Below are 19290 nucleotides of genomic sequence, written 5' to 3' on the forward strand. Positions count from 1 at the left end.
CTATTCACCTTCCATTAAATTAGTTTTTCTCCTATTAGTGGCTTTATTGTAGTTTCCTGGCTTCTGCAAAAGTCAACTTTAAACAAAATTCTAAATATTCAAAGCTTGGATCTATACATGAGTGATAACAAGGCAGTATACTTTATGAGTGTGGGCACTACCCAACTTGTTTTTCTTAGAATAATTAACATAGCAACAGAAATCAAATACAGGTATTATAGTCAAAGCCTCTTGACCTTGTCTCCAAACAATTTCAGAACTGTCTGGATTGACTTAAGCACCTCTAGACTGTGCTGACAGCTCTGTTAAGTCTGATGCCTCTCTGACTGCATAACTTTAGCATCTCTTAAAATAGTTCACACTTATTTGTAAGGGATGACAGCTACAAATAGAATACAAGTTCAGTACATTCAGGGACTTTCATAACTACTTCGGACAATCGGGAAATAACCATATCTGGTCTATAATGTCTTGATACTGTCATGCCTATTTTAACTTAATTTGGGACTTATAGAGGATTTTTTCAATGATTTGTTTATTTTTAGGTACATTGGTACTCTGCCTACATGTCAGTTCAAGGGTGTCAGATCTAGAAGTGGAGTTACTAACAGTTTTGAGCTGCCTTATGGGTGCTGAAAATTGAACTCAAATCCTCTAGAAGAAAAAACAGTTCTCTTCACCACTGAGCCATTTCTCTAACTCATATATATGATTTTTTTTGGCACACACCTTTCTTTTTATTCGATATATTTTTATTTGCATTTCAAATGATTTCAAACCCTTTTCTAGACCCCCACTCCCCGGAAGTCCCATAAGCCCGCTCCCCTCCCCATGGTTTCCCACCCAACCCTTCCCACTTCCCTGTTCTGGTTTTGCCCTATACTGCTTCACTGAGTCTTTCCAGAATAAGGGGGCCACTCCTCCGTTCTTCTTGTACCTCATTTGATGTGTGGATTATGTTTTTGGTATTCCATTTTCTAGGTTAATATCCACTTATTGGTGAGTGCATACCATGATTCATCTTTTGAGTCTGGGTTATCTCACTTAGTATGATGTCCTCCAGCTCCATCCATTTGCCTAAGAATTTCATGAATTCATTGTTTCTAATGGCTGAATAGTACTCCATTGTGTATATATACCACATTTTTTGCATCCACTCTTCTGTTGAGGGATACCTGGGTTCTTTCCAGCTTCTGGCAATTATAAATAGGACTGCTATGAACATAGTGGAACATGTATCTTTAGTACATGCTGGGGAATCTTCTGGGTATATGCCCAGGAGTGGTATAGCAGGATCTTCTGGAAGTGAGGTGCCCAGTTTTTGGAGGAACTGCCAGACTGATTACCAGAGTGTTTGTACCAATTTACAACCCCACCAGCAGTGGAGGAGTGTTCCTCTTTCTCCACATCCTCGCCAACATCTGCTGTCTCCTGAATTTTTAATCTTAGCCATTCTGACTGGTGTAAAGTGAAATCTCAGGGTTGTTTTGATTTGCATTTCCCTAATGACTAATGAAGTTGAGCATTTTTTTAAGATGCTTCTCCGACATCTGAAGTTCTTCAGGTGAAAATTCTTTGTTTAACTCTGTACTCCATTTTTAATAGGGTTGTTTGGTTTTCTGGAGTCTAACTTCTTTAGTTCTTTATATATATTGGATATTAGCCCTCTATCTGATGTAGGGTTGGTGAAGATCTTTTCCCAATTTGTTGGTTGCCGATTTGCCCTTTTGATGGTGTCCTTTGCCTTACAGAAACTTTGTAATTTTATGAGGTCCCATTTGTCAATTCTTGATCTTAGAGTATAAGCTATTGGTGTTCTATTCAGGAACTTTCCCCCTGTACCGATGTCCTCAAGGGTCTTCCCCAGTTTCTTTTCTATTAGCTTTAGAGTGTCTGGCTTTATGTGGAGGTCCTTGATCCATTTGGAGTTGAGCTTAGTACAAGGAGACAAGGATGGATCAATTCCCATTCTTCTGCATGCTGACCTCCAGTTGAACCAGCACCATTTGTTGAAAAGGCTATCTTTTTTCCATTGGATGTTTTCAGCCCCTTTGTCAAGGATCAAGTGGCCATAAGTGTGTGGGCTCATTTCTGGATCTTCAATCCTGTTCCATTGATCCACCTGCCTGTCACTGTACCAATACCATGCAGTTTTTAACACTATTGCTCTGTAGTATTGCTTGAGGTCAGGGATACTGATACCCCCAGAATTTCTTTTATTGTTGAGAATAGTTTTAGCTATCCTGGGTTTTTTGTTATTCCAGATGAATTTGAGGATTGCTCTTTCTAACTCTGTGAAGAATTGAGTTGGGATTTTGATGGGTATTGCATTGAATCTGTATATTGCTTTTGGCAAAATGGCCATTTTAACTATATTAATCCTGCTGATCCATGAGCATGGGAAGTTTTCCCATTTTTTGAGGTCTTCTTCCATTTCTTTCTTCATAGTCTTGAAGTTCTTGTCATACAGATCTTTCACATGCTTGGTAAGAGTCACCCCAAGGTACTTTATACTGTTTGTGGCTATTTTTAAAGGGTTTCTTTTATTGTTACTTTTTTGTATACTTGAGTGTTTCTGGGTGGGTCTGTGCATGGGATGGAGGTATGCATTTAAGCAGAAGGGCTTAGGATCTCCTAGAAGTCAAGCTATATGAGGCTGTGAACCTCCTGCTTTTGGTACTTCACTCCAGTCCTCTGCAATAACAGGAAGTCCTGTTAATTTTCAACCCATCTCTCCAGATTACATTTTATTAGGTCTTATCTTAAAAATTAAAAGAGTATAGTTGGAGATAGCTTGGAAGTTAGAAGCACTTACTGATCTTGCAAAAGAACTCAGTTCTAGCACCCACATAGCAGTTCACAACTACCTGTAACTCCAGATCCAGGGGATATGGTGCCTTCTTATGGCCTCCATGAGCACCAGGCAGGCATGTAGTACACACACACACACAGATGCACACTGTTTAGCTGGAAAAAAAAACCTCTATTAAAAAATTTAAAGAAGGCACCAGGGAACCTGGAAACTCCACAGCCTTCTGTGCATAGCCCACCAGGAGAGAGAGATCTCCCAGAAGTATTTTCACTTCTGAGCACAAAGGTGAGATCTCCACCTTCTCTCTGGAGGGGACCAGCTAGGAGAATACTGGGCACGAGATCAGTGGAGCAGCTGGGATAGAAGTCTTCCTGTCACCATTTATACCAGGGATCCAGGAGACTCCACAGCCTTCTGTGATCAGTAGAGCAGCTGCGAAGGAAGTCTTCCCTCCACCATTTGGACCAGGGAGCTGGGAAAACTCCATAGCCTTCGCTACATAGCCAGCCAGGAGTGATCTTCCAGCAGTGCTTTAACTTCTGAGCTCAGAGGTCAGATCTCCACCTTCTTTCTGGAAGGGAACAGCTAGGAGCACACAGGGCACAAGATTAGTGGAGCAACTGGAACTGAAGTCTTCCTGCTGCCATTTGCACCAGGGAGCCTCCACAGCCTTCTGTGCATAGCCCGCCAGAAGAGAGATATCTCCCAGGAATGTTTTCAATTTTGAGCTCAGAGGAGTAAAGATAGAGGCTTACAGGCCCACAGGAGAAACAAACTCCAGCCAGACAAAAAAATACCAACTAGCACCAGAGATAACCAGATGGCAAAAGGCAAGCACAAGAACCCTACCAGCAGAAACCAAGGCCACATAGCAACATCAGAACCCAGTTCTCCCACCACAGCAAGTCCCAGATACCCCAACACACCGGAAAAGCAAGAGTTGGATTTAAAATCGTATCTCCTGATGCTGATAGAGGACTTCAAGAAAGACTTAAATAACTCCCTTAAAGAAATACAGGAGAACATTGGTCAACAGGTAAAATCCCTTAAAGAGGAAACACAAAAATCCCTTTAAAAAAAATACAGGAGATCATGGGTCAATAGGCACAAGCCCTTAAAGAAGAAACACAAAAATCCCTTAAAGAATTACAGGAAAACACAATCAAGTGAAGGAACTGAACAAAACCATCCAGGATCTAAAAGTGGAAGTAGAAACAATAACGAAATCACAAAGTGAGACATCTCTGGAGATAGAAAACCTTGGAAAGAATTCAGGAGTCATAGCTGCAAGCTTCAACAACAGAATAAAAGAGATAGAAGAAAGAACTTCAGGTGCTGAAGATACCATAGAAAACATTGACTCAACAGTCAAAGAAAATGCAAAATGCATGAATCTGGTAACCCAAAACATCCAGGAACTTCAGGACACAATGAGAAGACCAAACCTAAGGATTATAGGTATAGACAAGAGTGAAGATTTACATCTTAAAGGCCCAGTAAATGTCTTCAACAAAATTGTAGAAGAAAACTTCCCTAACCTAGAGAAAGAGATGCCCATGAATATACAAGAAGACTTCAGAACTCCAAACACACTGGACCAGAACAGAAACTCCTCCCGGCACATAATAAAACACCAAATTCACTAAACAAAGAAAGAATATTAAAAGCAGTAAGGGAAAAAGGGCAAGTAACTGATAAAGGCAGACCTATCAGTATTACACCAGATTCTTACCAGAGACCATGAAAGCTAGAAGATCCTGGGCAGACCTCATACAGATCCTAAGAGAACACAAATGCCAGCCCAGGCTACTATACCCAGCAAAACTCTCTATCATCATAGATGGAGAAACCAAGATATTCCATGATAAAACCAAATTTACACAATATCTATCCACAAATCCAGCCCTACAAAGGATAATTGATGAAAAAATGCCAATACAAGGAGAGAAACTACACCCTAGAAAAAGCAAGAAAGTAATCTTCTTCCAACAAACCGAAAAGAAGATACTCACACAAACATAAAAATAACATCAAAATTAACAGGAAAAAACAATCACTATTTCTTAATATCTCTTAACAGCAATGAACTCAACTCCCCAATAAAAATACATAAACTAATGAAATATTTCTCATGTAAATCTTCAATTTTATCAGAAATTCTTTGTAATTCCCCTTTTTCTTCTTCTTTTTTTATTGATATATTTTTTATTTACATTTCAAATGATTTTCCCTTTTCTGGGTTCCCACTCCCCGCAAGTCCCATGAGCCCTCTTCCCTCCCTCTGTTCTTCCATCTACCCCTTCCCGCTTCTCTGTTCTGGAATTCCCCTACACGCTTGCACTGAGTCTTTCCAGAACCAGGTCCCACTCCTCCATTCTTTTTGGACATCATTTAATATGTGGATTATGTCTTGGGTACTCAAAGTTTCTAGGCTAATATCCACTTATCAGTGAGTGCATATCATGATTGATCTTTTGAGACTGGGTTACCTCACTTAGTATGATGTTCTCCAGCTCCATCCATTTGTCTAAGAATTTCATGAATTCATTTTTTCTAATGGCTGAATAGTACTCCATTGTGTAAATATACCACATTTTTTGTATCCATTCCTCCGTTGAAGGACACCTAGGTTCTTTCCAGCTTCTGGCTACTACAAATAGGGCTGCTATGAACATAGTGGAGCATGTGTCCTTATTGCATGCTGGGGAATCCTCTGGGTATATGCCCAGGAGTGGTATAACAGGGTCCTCAGGAAGTGTCATGCCCAGTTTTCTGAGGAACCGCCAGACTGATTTCCAAAGTGGTTGCACCATCTTGCAATACCACCAGCAGTGGAGGAGTGTTCCTCTTTCTCCACATCCTCGCCAACACCTGCTGTCTCCTGAGTTTTTGACCTTAGCCATTCTGACTGGTGTGAGGTAAAATCTCAGTGTTGTTTTGATTTGCATTTCTTCAATGATTAATGATGTTGAACATTTCTTAAGGTGTTTCTCAGCCCTCCGAATTTCTTCATGTGAAAATTCTTTGTTTAGCTCCATACCCCACTTTGTAATGGGGTTATTTGGTTCTCTGGGTTCTACCTTCTTGAGTTCTTTGTATATATTAGATATTAGCCCTCTGTCGGTTTTAGGGTTGGTGAAGATCCTTTCCCAATCTGTTGGTTGACGTTTTGTCCTTTTGACAGTGTCCTTTGCCTTACAGAAACTTTGTAGTTTTATGAGGTCCCATTTGTCAATTCTTGATCTTAGAGCATAAGCTATTGGTGTTCTATTCAGGAACTTTTCCCCTGTGCCCATGTCCTCAAGGGTCTTTCTTCCCCAGTTTCTTTTCTATTAGTTTCAGTGTGTCAGGTTTTATGTGGAGGTCCTTGATCCTTTTGGAGTTGAGTTTAGTACAAGGAGATAAGAATGGATCGATTCACATTCTTCTGCATGCTGACCTCCAATTGGACCAGCACCATTTGTTGAAAAGACTATCTTTTTTACACTGGATGCTTTCAGCTCCTTTGTCGAAGATCAAGTGACCATAGGTGTGTTGGTTCATTTCTGGGTCTTCAATCCTATTCCATTGATCTGCTTGCCTGACATTGTTCCAATACCATGCAGTTTTTATCACTATTGCTCTGTAGTAAAATTTAAAGTCTGGGATACTGAATCCCCCTGAAGTTCTTTTACTGTTGAGAATAGTTTTAGCTATCCTGGATTTTTTATTATTCCAGATGAATTTGAGAATTGCTCTTTCTAGCTCTATGAAGAACTGGGTTGGGATTTTTATGGGGATAGCATTGAATCTGTAGATTGCCTTTGGCAAGATGGACATTTTAACTATATTAATCCTGCCAATCCACGAGCATGGAAGATTTTTCCATTTTCTGAGATCTTCTTCGATTTCCTTCTTCAGAGATCTGAAGTTCTTGTCATATAGGTCTTTCACTTGTTTGGTTAGAGTCACCCCAAGATACTTTATGCTGTTTGTAGCTATTGTGAAGAGGGTCATTTCCCTAATTTCTTTCTCAGTCTGCTTATCCTTTGAGTATATAAAGGCTACTGATTTGCGTGTGTTGATTTTGTAGCCAGCCACTTTGCTGAAGTTGTTTATCAGCTGTAGGAGTTCTCTAGTAGAGTTTTTAGGGTCACTTAAGTATACTATCATATCATCTGCAAATAGTGATAGTTTGACTTCTTCCTTTCCAATTTGTATCCCTTTGACTTCCTTATGTTGTCTAATTGCTCTAGCTAGGACTTCAAGAACTATATTGAAAAGATATGGAGAGAGGGGGCAGCCTTGTCTAGTCCCTGATTTTAGTGGGATTGCTTCAAGTTTCTCTCCATTTAGTTTGATGTTGGCTACCAGTTTGCTTTATATTGCTTTTACTATGTTTAGATATGGGCCTTGAATTCCTGTCCTTTCCAAGACTTTTAGCATGAAAGGATGCTGAATTTTGTCAAATGCTTTTTCAGCATCTAATGAAATGATCATGTGGTTTTTTTTTTCTTTGAGTTTGTTTATGTAGTGGATAGCATTTATGGATTTCCTTATATTGAACCATCCCTGCATCCCTGGGATGAAGCCTACTTGATCATGGTGGATGATCGTTTTGATGTGTTCTTGGATTCAGTGGGCAAGAATTTTATTTAGTATTTTTGCATCGATATTCATAAGGGAAATAGGCCTGAAATTCTCTTTCTTAGTTGGATCTTTGTGTGGTTTTGGTATCAGCATAATAGTGGCTTCAGAAAAGGAGTTGGGTAGTGTTCCTTCTGTTTCTATTTGGTGGAAAAGTTTGAAGAGTATTGGTATTAAGTCTTCTTTGAAGGTCTGATAGAATTCTGCACTGAAACCATCTGGTCCTGTGCTTTTTTTGGTCGGAACCCTATCTATGACCCCTTCTATTTCTTTAGGGATTATGGGTCTGTTTAGATAGTCTATTTGACCCTGGTTTAATTTTGGTAATTGGTGTCTATCTAAGAAAATGTCCATTTCCTCCAGATTCTCCAGTTGTGTTGAGTACAGGTTTTTGTAGTAGGATCTGATGATTTTTTGAATTTCCTCGGTTTCTGTTGTAATAGCTCCGTTTTCATTTCTAATTTTGTTAATTTGGATACTTTCTTTGTGCCCTTTGGTTAGACTGGCTAAGGGTTTATCTATCTTGTTGATGTTTTCAAAGAACCAGCTTTTAGTTTTGTTGATTCTTTGTATGGTTCTCTAGGTTCCTACTTGATTGGTTTCAGCCCTGAGTTTGATGATTTCCTGTCTTCTTCTCCTCCTGGGTGAATTAGCTTCTTTTTGTTCCAGGGCTTTCAGTTGTTCCATTAATCTTCTAGTGTATGCTCTCTCGAATTTCTTTTTTGGAGGCAATCAAAGCTATGAGTTTTCCTCTTAGCACTGCTTTCATTGTGTCCCATAGATTTGTGTATGTTGTGCCTTCATTTTCATTAAATTCTAAGAAATCTTTGATTTCTTTCTTTATTTCTTCCTTGACCAAGGTATCATTGAGTAGCATATTGTTCAGTTTCCATGTGTATGTGGACTTTCTGATGTTTTTATTGTTATTAAAGACCACTTTTACTCCATAGTGATCTGATAGGAGGCATGGGATTATTTCAATCTTCTTATATTTGTTGAGATCTGCCTTGTGACCAACTATATGATCGATTTTGGAGAAGGTACCATGGAGTGCTGAGAAAAAGGTATATTCTTTTGCTTTGGGATGAAAAGTTTTACATATATATATATATATATATATATATATATATATATATATATATATATATATATATTAACTCCAATTGGTCCAAAGCTTCAATTAGTTTCACTGTCTCCCTGTTTAGTTTCTATTTTCCTGATCGGTCCATTGGTGAGAGTGGAGTGTTGAAGTCACCCACAATTATTGTGTTAGGTGCAATGTGTGCTTTGAGCTTTAGTAAAGTTTCTTTTATGAATGAGGGAGCCCTTGTATTTGGGGCATAGATGTTCAGGATTGAGAGTTCTTCTTGATGCATTTTTCCTTTGACCAGCACAAAGTGACCTTCCATGTCTCTTTTGATGACATTAGGTTGAAAGTCAATTTTATCTGATATTAGAATGGCAACTCCAGCTTGTTTCCTGGGACCATTTGCTTGTAGAATTGTCTTCCAGCCTTTTACTCTAAGGTACTTTTTGTCTTTGACACTGAGGTGTGTTTCCTGTATGCAGCAAAATGTAGGGTCCTTGTTTACATAACCAGTCTGTTAGTCTGTGTCTTTTTATTGGGGAATTGAGTCCATTGATGTTAAGAGATATTAAGGAGTAGTGGTTATTGCTTCCTATCATTTTTTATTTTAATTTTATACGTGTGTGGTTATCTTCTTTGGATTTGATGAAAGAAGCTTAATATCCTGCTTTTTCCAGGGTATAGTTTCCCTCGTTGTAATGGTGTTTTCCCCCTATTATCTTTTGTAGAGCTGGGTTTGTAGAAAGATATTGTGCAAATTTGGTTTTGTCATGGAATATCTTGGTTTCTCCATCTATAGTGATTGAGAGTTTCGCTGGGTATAGTAGTCTCGGCTGGCATTCTGTTCTCTTAGAGTCTGCATGAGCTCTGCCCAGGATCTTCTAGCTTTCATGGTCTCTGGTGAGAAATCTAGTGTAATTCTGATAGATCTTCCTTTATATGTTACTTGCCCTTTTTTGCTTACTGCCCTAAGTATTCTTTCTTTGTTTAGTACATTTGGGGTTTTGATTATTATGTGACGGGAGGTATTTCTGTTCTTGTCCAGTCTGTTTGGAGTTCTGTAGGCTTCTTGTATATTCATGGGCATCTCCCTCTTTAGGTTAGGGAAGTTTTTTTCCATAATTTTGTTGAAGATATTTGCTGGCCCTTTAAGTTGTAAATCTTCACTCTCATCAATGCCTATAATTCTTAGATTTGGCTTTCTCATTGTGTCCTGGATTTCCTGGATGTTTTGGGTTACAAGCTTTTTGCATTTTGCATTTTCTTTAACTGTTGAGTCCATGGTTTCTATGGTATCTTTGGCATCTGAGATTCTTTCTTCTATCTCTTGTATTCTGTTGTTGATATTTGTGTCTATGGTCCCTGATTTCTTCCCAAGGTTTTCTATCTCCAAAGTTGTCTCCCTTTGTGCTTTCTTAGTTGTTTCTACTTCTGTTTTTAGATCCTGGAAGTTTTTGCTCAGTTCCGTCATTTGCTTGTTTGTGTTTTCCTCTAATTCTTTAAGAGATTTTTGTGATTCCTTTTTCATGACTTCTGCCTGTTGATCAAAGTTCTCCTGTATTTCTTTAAGTGATTTTTGCATTTCCTCCTTATTGGCTTTTGTATTCTCCTGAATTTCTTACAATGATTTTTGTGTTTCCCTTGTAAGGGCTTCTAATTTTTGGTCCATTTTCTCCTGAATTTCTTTAAATATGTCCTTCATGTGTTCCTGTACCAGCATCATGACCAGTGATTTTAAATCCAAATCTTGTTTTTCTGGTGTGTTGGGGTATCCAGGACTTGCTATTGTTGGAGAATTGGTTTCAGATGCTGCCATAATGCCTTTGTTTCTGTTAGTAACATTCCTATGTTTGCCTTTAGCTATCTAGTTCTCCCAGGTGTTAGATGGTCTTATTGTCACTGGCTGGTACTTCAACCTACTATGGATCTTTAAGGTTATTTCTGCAACACTGGATGACTGGGTTTCCTCTGGCACAGATTACTGATATGCTGCCTTCCTCTTTTGTGCCTTTGGAGCCCTTCTCAGTCTTGCCTCAAGCAATGTTATACTTAGGTTGTCAAGGTCAACCAGGTGTTCTCTGTCTGCTCTATTATGGAGCGAAGATGGAGTGGTAGGGGTCACTCCCTCTGTTGATTCTCACCTAGGACACAGGTCCCGCGATGGACTGGCTTACAGATGAACTGCCTATGTGCACAGTTCCTGAGTGCAGGCAGGCCCCTGGAGATTTGCACCCCCGGAGATCTAAAGCTCAGGGTGATCCAGTACCTTGTGACACTTTTCTGTCCTGGCAGGCAGCGAATATGGCCACAGGGAATCTCTTCCTGTGCTGCTCTCTGGGCAGGACACAGGCCCCACACCCGGCGGGCTGGCAGATAAACTGCCTATGTGCTCAGTTCCTGAGTGCAGTCAGACCCCTGGTAGTTTGCACCACCAGAGATCTAAAGCTCAGGGTGATACAATACCTAGTGATCCTTTTCTCTCCTGGCAGGCAGCCGTAATTCCCCTTTGAATTAATTTAGTAATGCTTTTTTATGTCTACCATTTTATCTGCATTATTTTTCATGATAATCTTCAATTTTAATATTTCTTTATATTTCCTCTATTTTATCAGAAATGTTTTCAATGTAAATCTTAGATCTTATTACAAATGTTTTTAATTCCACCTTCAATTAATTTAGAGATTATTATATCTACCATTTTATATGTAAATTTTCCATGAAATAGTCAATTTTAACACGTTTGTCTCTATATTTCTTGAATTTTACCAGAAATATTTTCCATGTAAATTTTCAATTTTATCTGAAAATGTTTATAATTCCAACTTCAATCAACTTAGAATTATCTTTATGCCTATCATTTCATCAGTATTATTTCCATGATAATCTTTACTTTTAACATGTTTTTCTATATATTTCTTCAATTTTATCAGAAATATTTTCCATGTAAATCTTCAAGTTTATCAGAAAATGTTAATAATTCAACTTTTTTATAAATCAATTTATAAGTTGATTTCAATCAACTTAGGAATACTTTTATGCCTACCATTATTATATCTATATAAAATTTTCCATGATAATCTTCAATTCTAACATGCTTTTCTACATTTTTCTACAATTTCATCAGAAATATTTTCCATGTAAATCTTCAATTCTATCATAAAATGTTTCTATTCCATATTTCAATTAATTTAGCAATGTTTTACATGTCTACCACTTTACTCTTTAATTTTCCATGAAAATTGTCAATTTTAATGTGTTTATCTGAAATATTTTCCATGTAAATCTTTAATTTTATCATAGTGTTTTTACTTCCCCTTTCAATAAAAAAAATGTTTTCTTAAAAAAAATTAAAAGAAGGTATATCCAATGGGACTAGGCTCCACAACTCTATGATTTGGTTGGTTGTAATTTTCTGTAAAGGTCTCCATTTGTTGCAAAGAGATGTTTCCTTGATGATGGGCAAGAGTACAGTTACCTGTGAGCAAAAGGAAAATTATCTGTAAATTGTTTCTAGTGGTTAGGCTTGTATAGTAAATTGGTGGTTGTAAATTCTCCTTAAATAACCATGACTTCACTGTCACTGAGTGGTTAGCTGGGTGTCTAGTTCCAAGCATGGTATTCCTCTTTTGAGCAGTATTCAAGTCCAATTGGAAAGTAGTTGACTACTACCAACATGTGTCAGCCACTACTAATCACAGAGGGTTACTGTGCCATGCAGGGCATTATGTGGATAATGCCAACAAATACTATTGATCCCACTATAAAATCCAATCATTAAAGAGAAGCAAAATTAATTCGTGCTGCTAAACTTATGGCTACTTCTTAGGTATTTCAAATTATAAAAATATACAATGATAGGATAAACACTTTAATGTCTAAAACTTTCATGTATTATAGTGATGATAATATATCCTAACTTTCTTGAAGATATGTATCCCATGTAACCCTATTGTCAATGGGCAATGAATGAATGGTTTGAAATCTTAATACTATTAAAGTATTAAGAATTAAGAAAAAACCTACAAAACTAGAGATATTGTTGAAATTAGAAATAACACTACGCAATTCATTCTACGAAGCCAGAATTACACTGTGTATTCTCCCTTGGAGATGAAATGGTTTCTGTCTAATAAGGAATTTGACACAATTTCCTTTCATAGAGGACTTAATAAGAGATTTTTTTCTACTTTTATCATGTTTAATGTTCCAAATAGATTTTTAAAACTGGTTGAGTGCATATTAGTTTGAGCTTTGGAAGATATCATGTATATTTAAGAGGCATTTACCTATTATAAATTATTTTGATGATGAAAGAAAGGAAGATGATGAAAAGAAGGAAGGAAAGAAAGGAAGATGATGATGAAAGAAGGAAGAAAGGAAGAAGGAAGAAGAAATGAAATTATAAAATGCACAATTTAAAAGCAATGTACTGGGTCACTCAAACTCAGAAAGACAAATACATGCAAGCATAAGCTCCTAATTTTTATTTATATTAAGAAGACTAGGCTGATTCCATGGCAAACTTCAATTTGGCAGTTAAGGACATTAGGCCTGAAAACTGAACAAGTGCAGGCAAGTCAATTACTAATAGAAAAACACCCCAGGCTCCAGCCTTCATGCCCCAGTAATGATTCTGGAATGCCTAGAGATAGAGTAAGATAAAACTCATTTGCTTCGGAATTCCTCAGTAATAGTTTCCATCCTTCACACCCCAGAGTTCCAGTGTGCTTTAAATCAAGCCTGCAAGCTCAGTTGGTTGTCTCTCTATCTTGGTAATGGGAGACCCCAGCATGCTGGACTTCTGAGTCTGGAGTATCATTCTTCTCCAAATCATAGACTCTTACAATATATATTCATGTGAACATGAGTGTGTGTAGATGCCATGAAACTAGAGAAGTGCCCACAAGAGGAGAAAAGAAGCATTAAGGAAGATGAGTGGGGAGGAAATACAACACATGATATAGAAGTGGAAGAGGGGACATTGGGAGCAAGAAGGTTTAAGTGAGATTAGGGAACTGGGAAAGGACAGAGGAGATTAGCTTAGAGAAAGCTCAACCAAAACTAAATATATATGAAGCTGCCATAGAGAAACCTGCCACATTGTAAAGTAGTTTTTATTTTTTAAATGAAGACAAATATCCTCTTAATTGAAAGCTTTTAAAAATCAAGGAAGGCACAGTGCTGTAGAGATGAGTGTGGTCTTTATAGAATGGCATGTGGTTAGTCCCAGTGCTTGTCTTTCAACTCACAAACATGCACATTAAGAGTGTATACACTATTGTATAACCATCAACATGTGAGATGAGAATAGTGGAAAATATTTCAACCAAACCAAAGTGTACCTTTCCCTTCAGGATTTCTTAATTTCAAAAGGTTAAAAAGTTTTCCCCAACAATGAGGCCCTCTCTTGTCTTACTCTTAATTTCCATTGCATATAAACTAAAAATAGAATGTCTCCACTGGTTAGTGTGTGCTCTATCTCAGGCATGAATGGGGCACAGTAGGTTTGAGTACAGGCTGCAGGTGCCTGGGGAGCACTGTGTGTTCGCTGCACAGAAGTAGAGAGCAGAGTCACTGGGATGGGAGTCTCTGATGTGCAGGGAAAGATGCAGGCTGGCTTTATTGAGTTGAACAGTGAATCTGCCTTCTTTCTTGTCACCATTGGAGAAGATGGACATCAGTGCCTTTGGGCCTTCCCCAGAATGCTGTCTGTACCACCAGAAATACTGAGAATTACGATCACTGAAAGTGCAGTTGAGAGAGATCATGGCTCCCTGTGAGACACTGAGGGATTCTGGATTCTGCTGTACTGTCTCCTGACTGCTCACCCCTGTGGAGAAAAACAAAAGTCAGATGATCAAGAAGAGATGCATAACACTCCAGAATGACTTTTTGATGGGCCTTCTACCCCTAACTAGAGATTAAAACTATCTGTGTTTCTACCATTAGCCTGGAAGAGATAACAACTTTACATATTACACCTGGATCCAGAAGAAATTCCCAAACTTACAGTTTAGCTGAAGCCACAGGGTCACTAGTAAAATACTCAAGGCTTTCATTCTCTCCTCCTCCCTCTTCACTGAGGATTCAGATTCTCAACCCTAAGCTCATATAGTCACATACAAAAGTTTCCACGTCTCCTACTTTAGGAAACATGAAAGGCACCTTTGCTAGCAATCAGAAAGGTGACTCTTCACCATCTAAACAGCACCAAGCCTTTCCTCCAGCCCCTTCTTTACCCCTCCCTCTTCTTCCTACCCCCCCCCCTCTCCCATTTGAGATTTTTGCTCAGGATCTATAAAACACTGCCACCTTGTGGGCTCATGATAGTTGACAAAGAAAGAGTCAAACAGTTAACTCTTCTAATTTAACTATTGAAAAGGAATGTAAACAAAGAATATAGGAAAAAAAAGTAAAGTTCTTGACAGTTCAGCTGGATTATTGAAGAAATTTTTTCTCCAAGTCAGGATTGGGAGTGAGGTAAGCATGTGTGTAAGCACTCAGCAGATGGTGACTCATTTCTCAGTAGTAATAAGTATTGCACACACTCAGTCATGTATACTGAAAAAAATCACTATGAAACATCAGCCATGAAAATCTAAATGGGGTCTTATTTATAGCATAACTCCAGCCTTTGTCACTTCCATTCAAATTCATTTTCAAGGCTTACAAATGGCTAGACAGACTGTTTATCTAGGCCAGAGCCTAGAAAGACCTGGAATTCTTTATTCTGTTTAGAGCCAACAGAACACTTATGTGTAAATAAACTTTACTTGGGTTGTGCAGGAGAGATGAAGCTGTGTTGACCACCTAAATTCTAAATAAAACCTAGGGAACTTGTTCATTTCTCTAAATTTTTTATTCCCTTTTCTTGAATAAAGTCCTGTAGGGATTGATCTGTGAAAATTCTAGATCTCATTTCTTTCTCCCTCTTTCTGACAGTGCCTCTCATCTCCCTCTCTCTCCTTTCTTTCTTCTCTTTCTTCTTCCCTAACCCTTTCACTTTATCTCACTCTCCATTTCCAACACAGGTGTCAAACCATATGTACCTGGAGAATATCTATGCCAGAGCTGAAGTAGGTCCACATAGAAACAAATCAAGAAAAAAACTGTCCTGCAGGTTTCTGCGAGACTCCACAGTCTGTAGAGTGGAGATAAGAAAGCAGTTTAGAGCTACTCGACACAGCTAAGTAGCAAGGAGTGGTTCACGCTTCAGTGGCCTGATATTGAGTAGTTTATTTTTAGGCATATTTAAGGAAGACAATTTGGTGAAAATCTCAGTGGTGATAATTAACTTATCCTGTGTATACAATAAAGCACAATAAATCTGCATGAAGCACAAAGTAAGCTAAGTGAAGATTGGACATGACATTATTGGAGCCCCTTCTATAAAGATGGATTCAGTAGACTGACTGCGGAAAAACAAGCTTATGATAATGCTGTGGAGCTGGGGAAGGAACTGAAATGCAAATTTCACCAGGTTATGAACCACTTCTGCTCCCAGACTTCTAGGCACATAACAGATTATGCATTCCTTCCTCTGGAGGACAAACCCTCTGTATTTCACATTCCAGGCTCCCCTATTGATATCTGTGAGCAAAAGGAACTCTGTGCCTCCAAAACTGTCCCATTTTGGGCTTGGATATCTTGCAGCAGCTGGTGATTAAATCCTATTCAAGAGCCACATAATTAGCATCCACAAAATGTGGTTTGATCAAACCATCAACAAGTACAAAGGGAACAGAATGAAGGAAAAATGCTCATACTCAAACTGTTTTCTTCAAGAGTACATTATCCATATCAATAATAACAATATTCATGTCTCACTAAATATCATATCTAAGGGGATAATCATAATGGCACATGCTTAAAATCCCAGGGGGAATTAAGGCTTGGAAGGCTGAGGCAAGAGGACATGAGGTTAAGGCATTCCTTAGACATGCAGGAAGGCCTTATTTCAAAAACATTTCAATAGGGGGATGGAGAAGAATGAAAATAACAAATACCATGACCTTGGGAAATATTCAAAAAGGAGCAGGAAACAAATTGAAGCAGAGACTTTGTAAAATGCACACCTCTGTTAGAAAACCCCGTTATTAAGGTCACAGTCCACCATGTCTGAATAAGCTCTCTAAGGTCACAGAAAATGGAGTATTCCCTTTCTCATCAGGACTTCCTCCTCTCTGATTGAATTTATCTGAAGAGTGTCTCTAAGAACACCTTATCTAGAGGAAGACTCTGCCCAAAGCTTCCCACAAGAGCTACGGGGGTTTAGCACTCAATCCTTGCTCTCTTATGATAATTAGGTACTGTGTTATAACCAATCATCCTTTACCAAAAATCCTTGGAGCAAAGTCGTGTTACAAGCCTATGGCCAGATTACAGTTTCAACTTCCTCTCTCCCATTATGAACCTGCCCAGCAGATTTATAAAATTCCTCTTGTAAAATGAAGCATTTCTGCCCTATCCAGTAATGCATATCCACTCTGGAAATCTTTACCTATTCCCCAAGATCTAAATAGCCCTGTTCACCTGGAATGAAGTTAAGCTGTCTCTCTGAGGCAGACCCAGAAGTCAATCCTTCAATATTCACTGTCCAAACATGTCCAAACCTGTCCGGTCCTCACCATTCCCCTGCCCCCAACCTTGAGGACAAACAGCCCCAGGGAAAAGGGAGGATCACATACTTCCCTGGAAGAGACTTGCCATAAAATGCATACAACTAGATAAACTGTTTTCTCAAAGGAGAAGGAGAATGGCTAGAGATACACAGCTCTTTCTTGCATCACTATGAACCTAAAACAAAAAATCAAGTTGTGGATACTAAGTAAGGGTATGGATATATAAAAGTGGGGGAATTGAAAAGTAAACCACAGAGTCAGATTGTCTTGTTTGTTTGTTTGGTTGTTTGTTTGGTTGGTTGGTTGTTTTGAGTCAGATTGTCTTAGTCAGGATTCTACTCCTAGGAACAGACACCATGACCAAGGCAAGTCTTAGAAAGGACAACATTTAATTGAAGCTGGCTTACAGGCTCAGAGGTTCAGGCCATTATCATCAAGGGGGGACCATAACAACATTCAAGCAGGCACAGTGCAGGAGGAATTAAGAGTTCTACATCTTCATCTGAAGGCCACTATGAGAAGACTAACTTCCAGGCAGCTAGGATGAGGGTCTTAAAATCCACAGTGACACACTTCTTCCAACAGGGCTACACCCACTACAACAAGGCCTGAACTTCTAATGCTGCCACTTCCTGGGCCAATCATATTCAAACCACCACATTCCACTCCCTGGCCCCTATAGGCTTGTTCAAACACATGAGTCTATGGGGGCCATGCCTAGCCATAGCAAAATGCAAACACATTTAATCCTACTTTTAATCCCCATAGTCTATAGCAGTTCTAACAATGTTAAAAATGCAAAGTTCAAAGTCTCTTCTGAGATGCATGTATTTCTTAACTGTAATTCCATACAAAGTCAAAAAACTCGACCAAAGCAAGACAGAAAAACCAGCTGAGCAAATTCCATGTCTTTATGTTGGATATTAAAGTGCTCTTCAGATCTCAAACTCCTTTCATCTTTGTTGACTGCTGTTGGAAAATCTGGCATTCAGCAACAGTAAACTTCATTCTCTTGGGCTGGTTCCAATCCCTATTAGCAACTTTCATTGGCAGGTATCCCCCAGCGCTGGCATTTCTAACATCTTGGGGTATCGAAGGAAACGTCAACCATATAGTTTCTTATTCCTGTGTCTGGGATTTGGGGTTCTATCACACACTATCATTTGGGGTTCTCTAAAGGACTTGGGTCATATCTACAGCTCTGCAATCTGTTACACTCTAGGCTCTGGTTGACTCCATTACACTGCCTCTACTGATCTTCCCATAGTACTGGTGATCATCCCATAGTACTGGCATCTCCAATACAGTGGGATTTTCTGATGCAACTAGGCTTCACAAATTGCTCCTTATGTACTCTTTTCATTGTGCCAAGGCTCAGCTTCTTTTCATGAGCCATTCAGTCCTTGGCCCTCAACTGCAACTGAGGCTACACCTTCACCAATGGCCTTCCCTGGCCTCTCACAGTGCCAAGCCTCAACTGTTCTCCATGATACCTTCATGCCTTCAAAACCAATACCACCTGACTCTTACACATTACCCAATCCAACTGCATATATATGTTGAGACTACCATTGTGTCTAAGTATGTGGTCAATTCTGAAGAAAGTTCCTTGAGGTTCCGAGAAGACGACATATTTTTCTGTGTTTGGGTGAAATGGTTCCTAGTTCTCTGTTAGTTATATTTGGTTTATGGTGTCAGCTAGCTCCAAAATCTTCTCTAGAGTTTTTGTCCTGATGATTTGTCTATTGGTGAAAGTATCTATTGGGGAGTTGGGGGTGAAAGGATAGAAAATAATACAGCCTAACTCTAATGACCCCAAGAAGTCAAAAGTTTAAAATGCTGTCTTGCTTTGTTAGAAACTAGGTTAAAGGTCACATTCCAGAGCCCACCCTTGTTTAGACCTAGCAGAAAGGCCTTGAATAGGTGATCCTGGCCCCACAAGATAACTGGAAATGGGCTAAGCTTATCTTGCTTCTGTAAATTGCTTACGCCATTATCCCTATGCAGGAGGAGTTCACACAGCTATAGACATTCAAAAAAATAGGAAACTAATTGGTCCACTGAGCGTGGGCTCCGTTAATTTAAATTGATTGGCTCACATTTCTCGGGCTCATCATGCTAAGAAATGATTGGTTTGTGAGTCA

General features: G+C 38.9%; 1 gene segment (V, D, J or C); it reads right to left on the reverse strand.

Annotated features, from left to right (window-relative positions):
• Positions 1 to 14005: 14005 nt before the first annotated feature.
• LOC127690737 (T-cell receptor alpha chain V region 2B4-like) lies at positions 14006 to 14707 on the reverse strand. The segment is given in 2 exon segments: positions 14006 to 14355; positions 14536 to 14707. Coding segments are annotated over 2 exon segments (399 nt in total).
• Between the last annotated feature and the right edge of the window lie 4583 nt (positions 14708 to 19290).

Source organism: Apodemus sylvaticus, chromosome 8 (genome assembly GCF_947179515.1).
Source record: "Apodemus sylvaticus chromosome 8, mApoSyl1.1, whole genome shotgun sequence".
In the NCBI taxonomy this organism is placed as follows: domain Eukaryota; kingdom Metazoa; phylum Chordata; class Mammalia; order Rodentia; family Muridae; genus Apodemus; species Apodemus sylvaticus.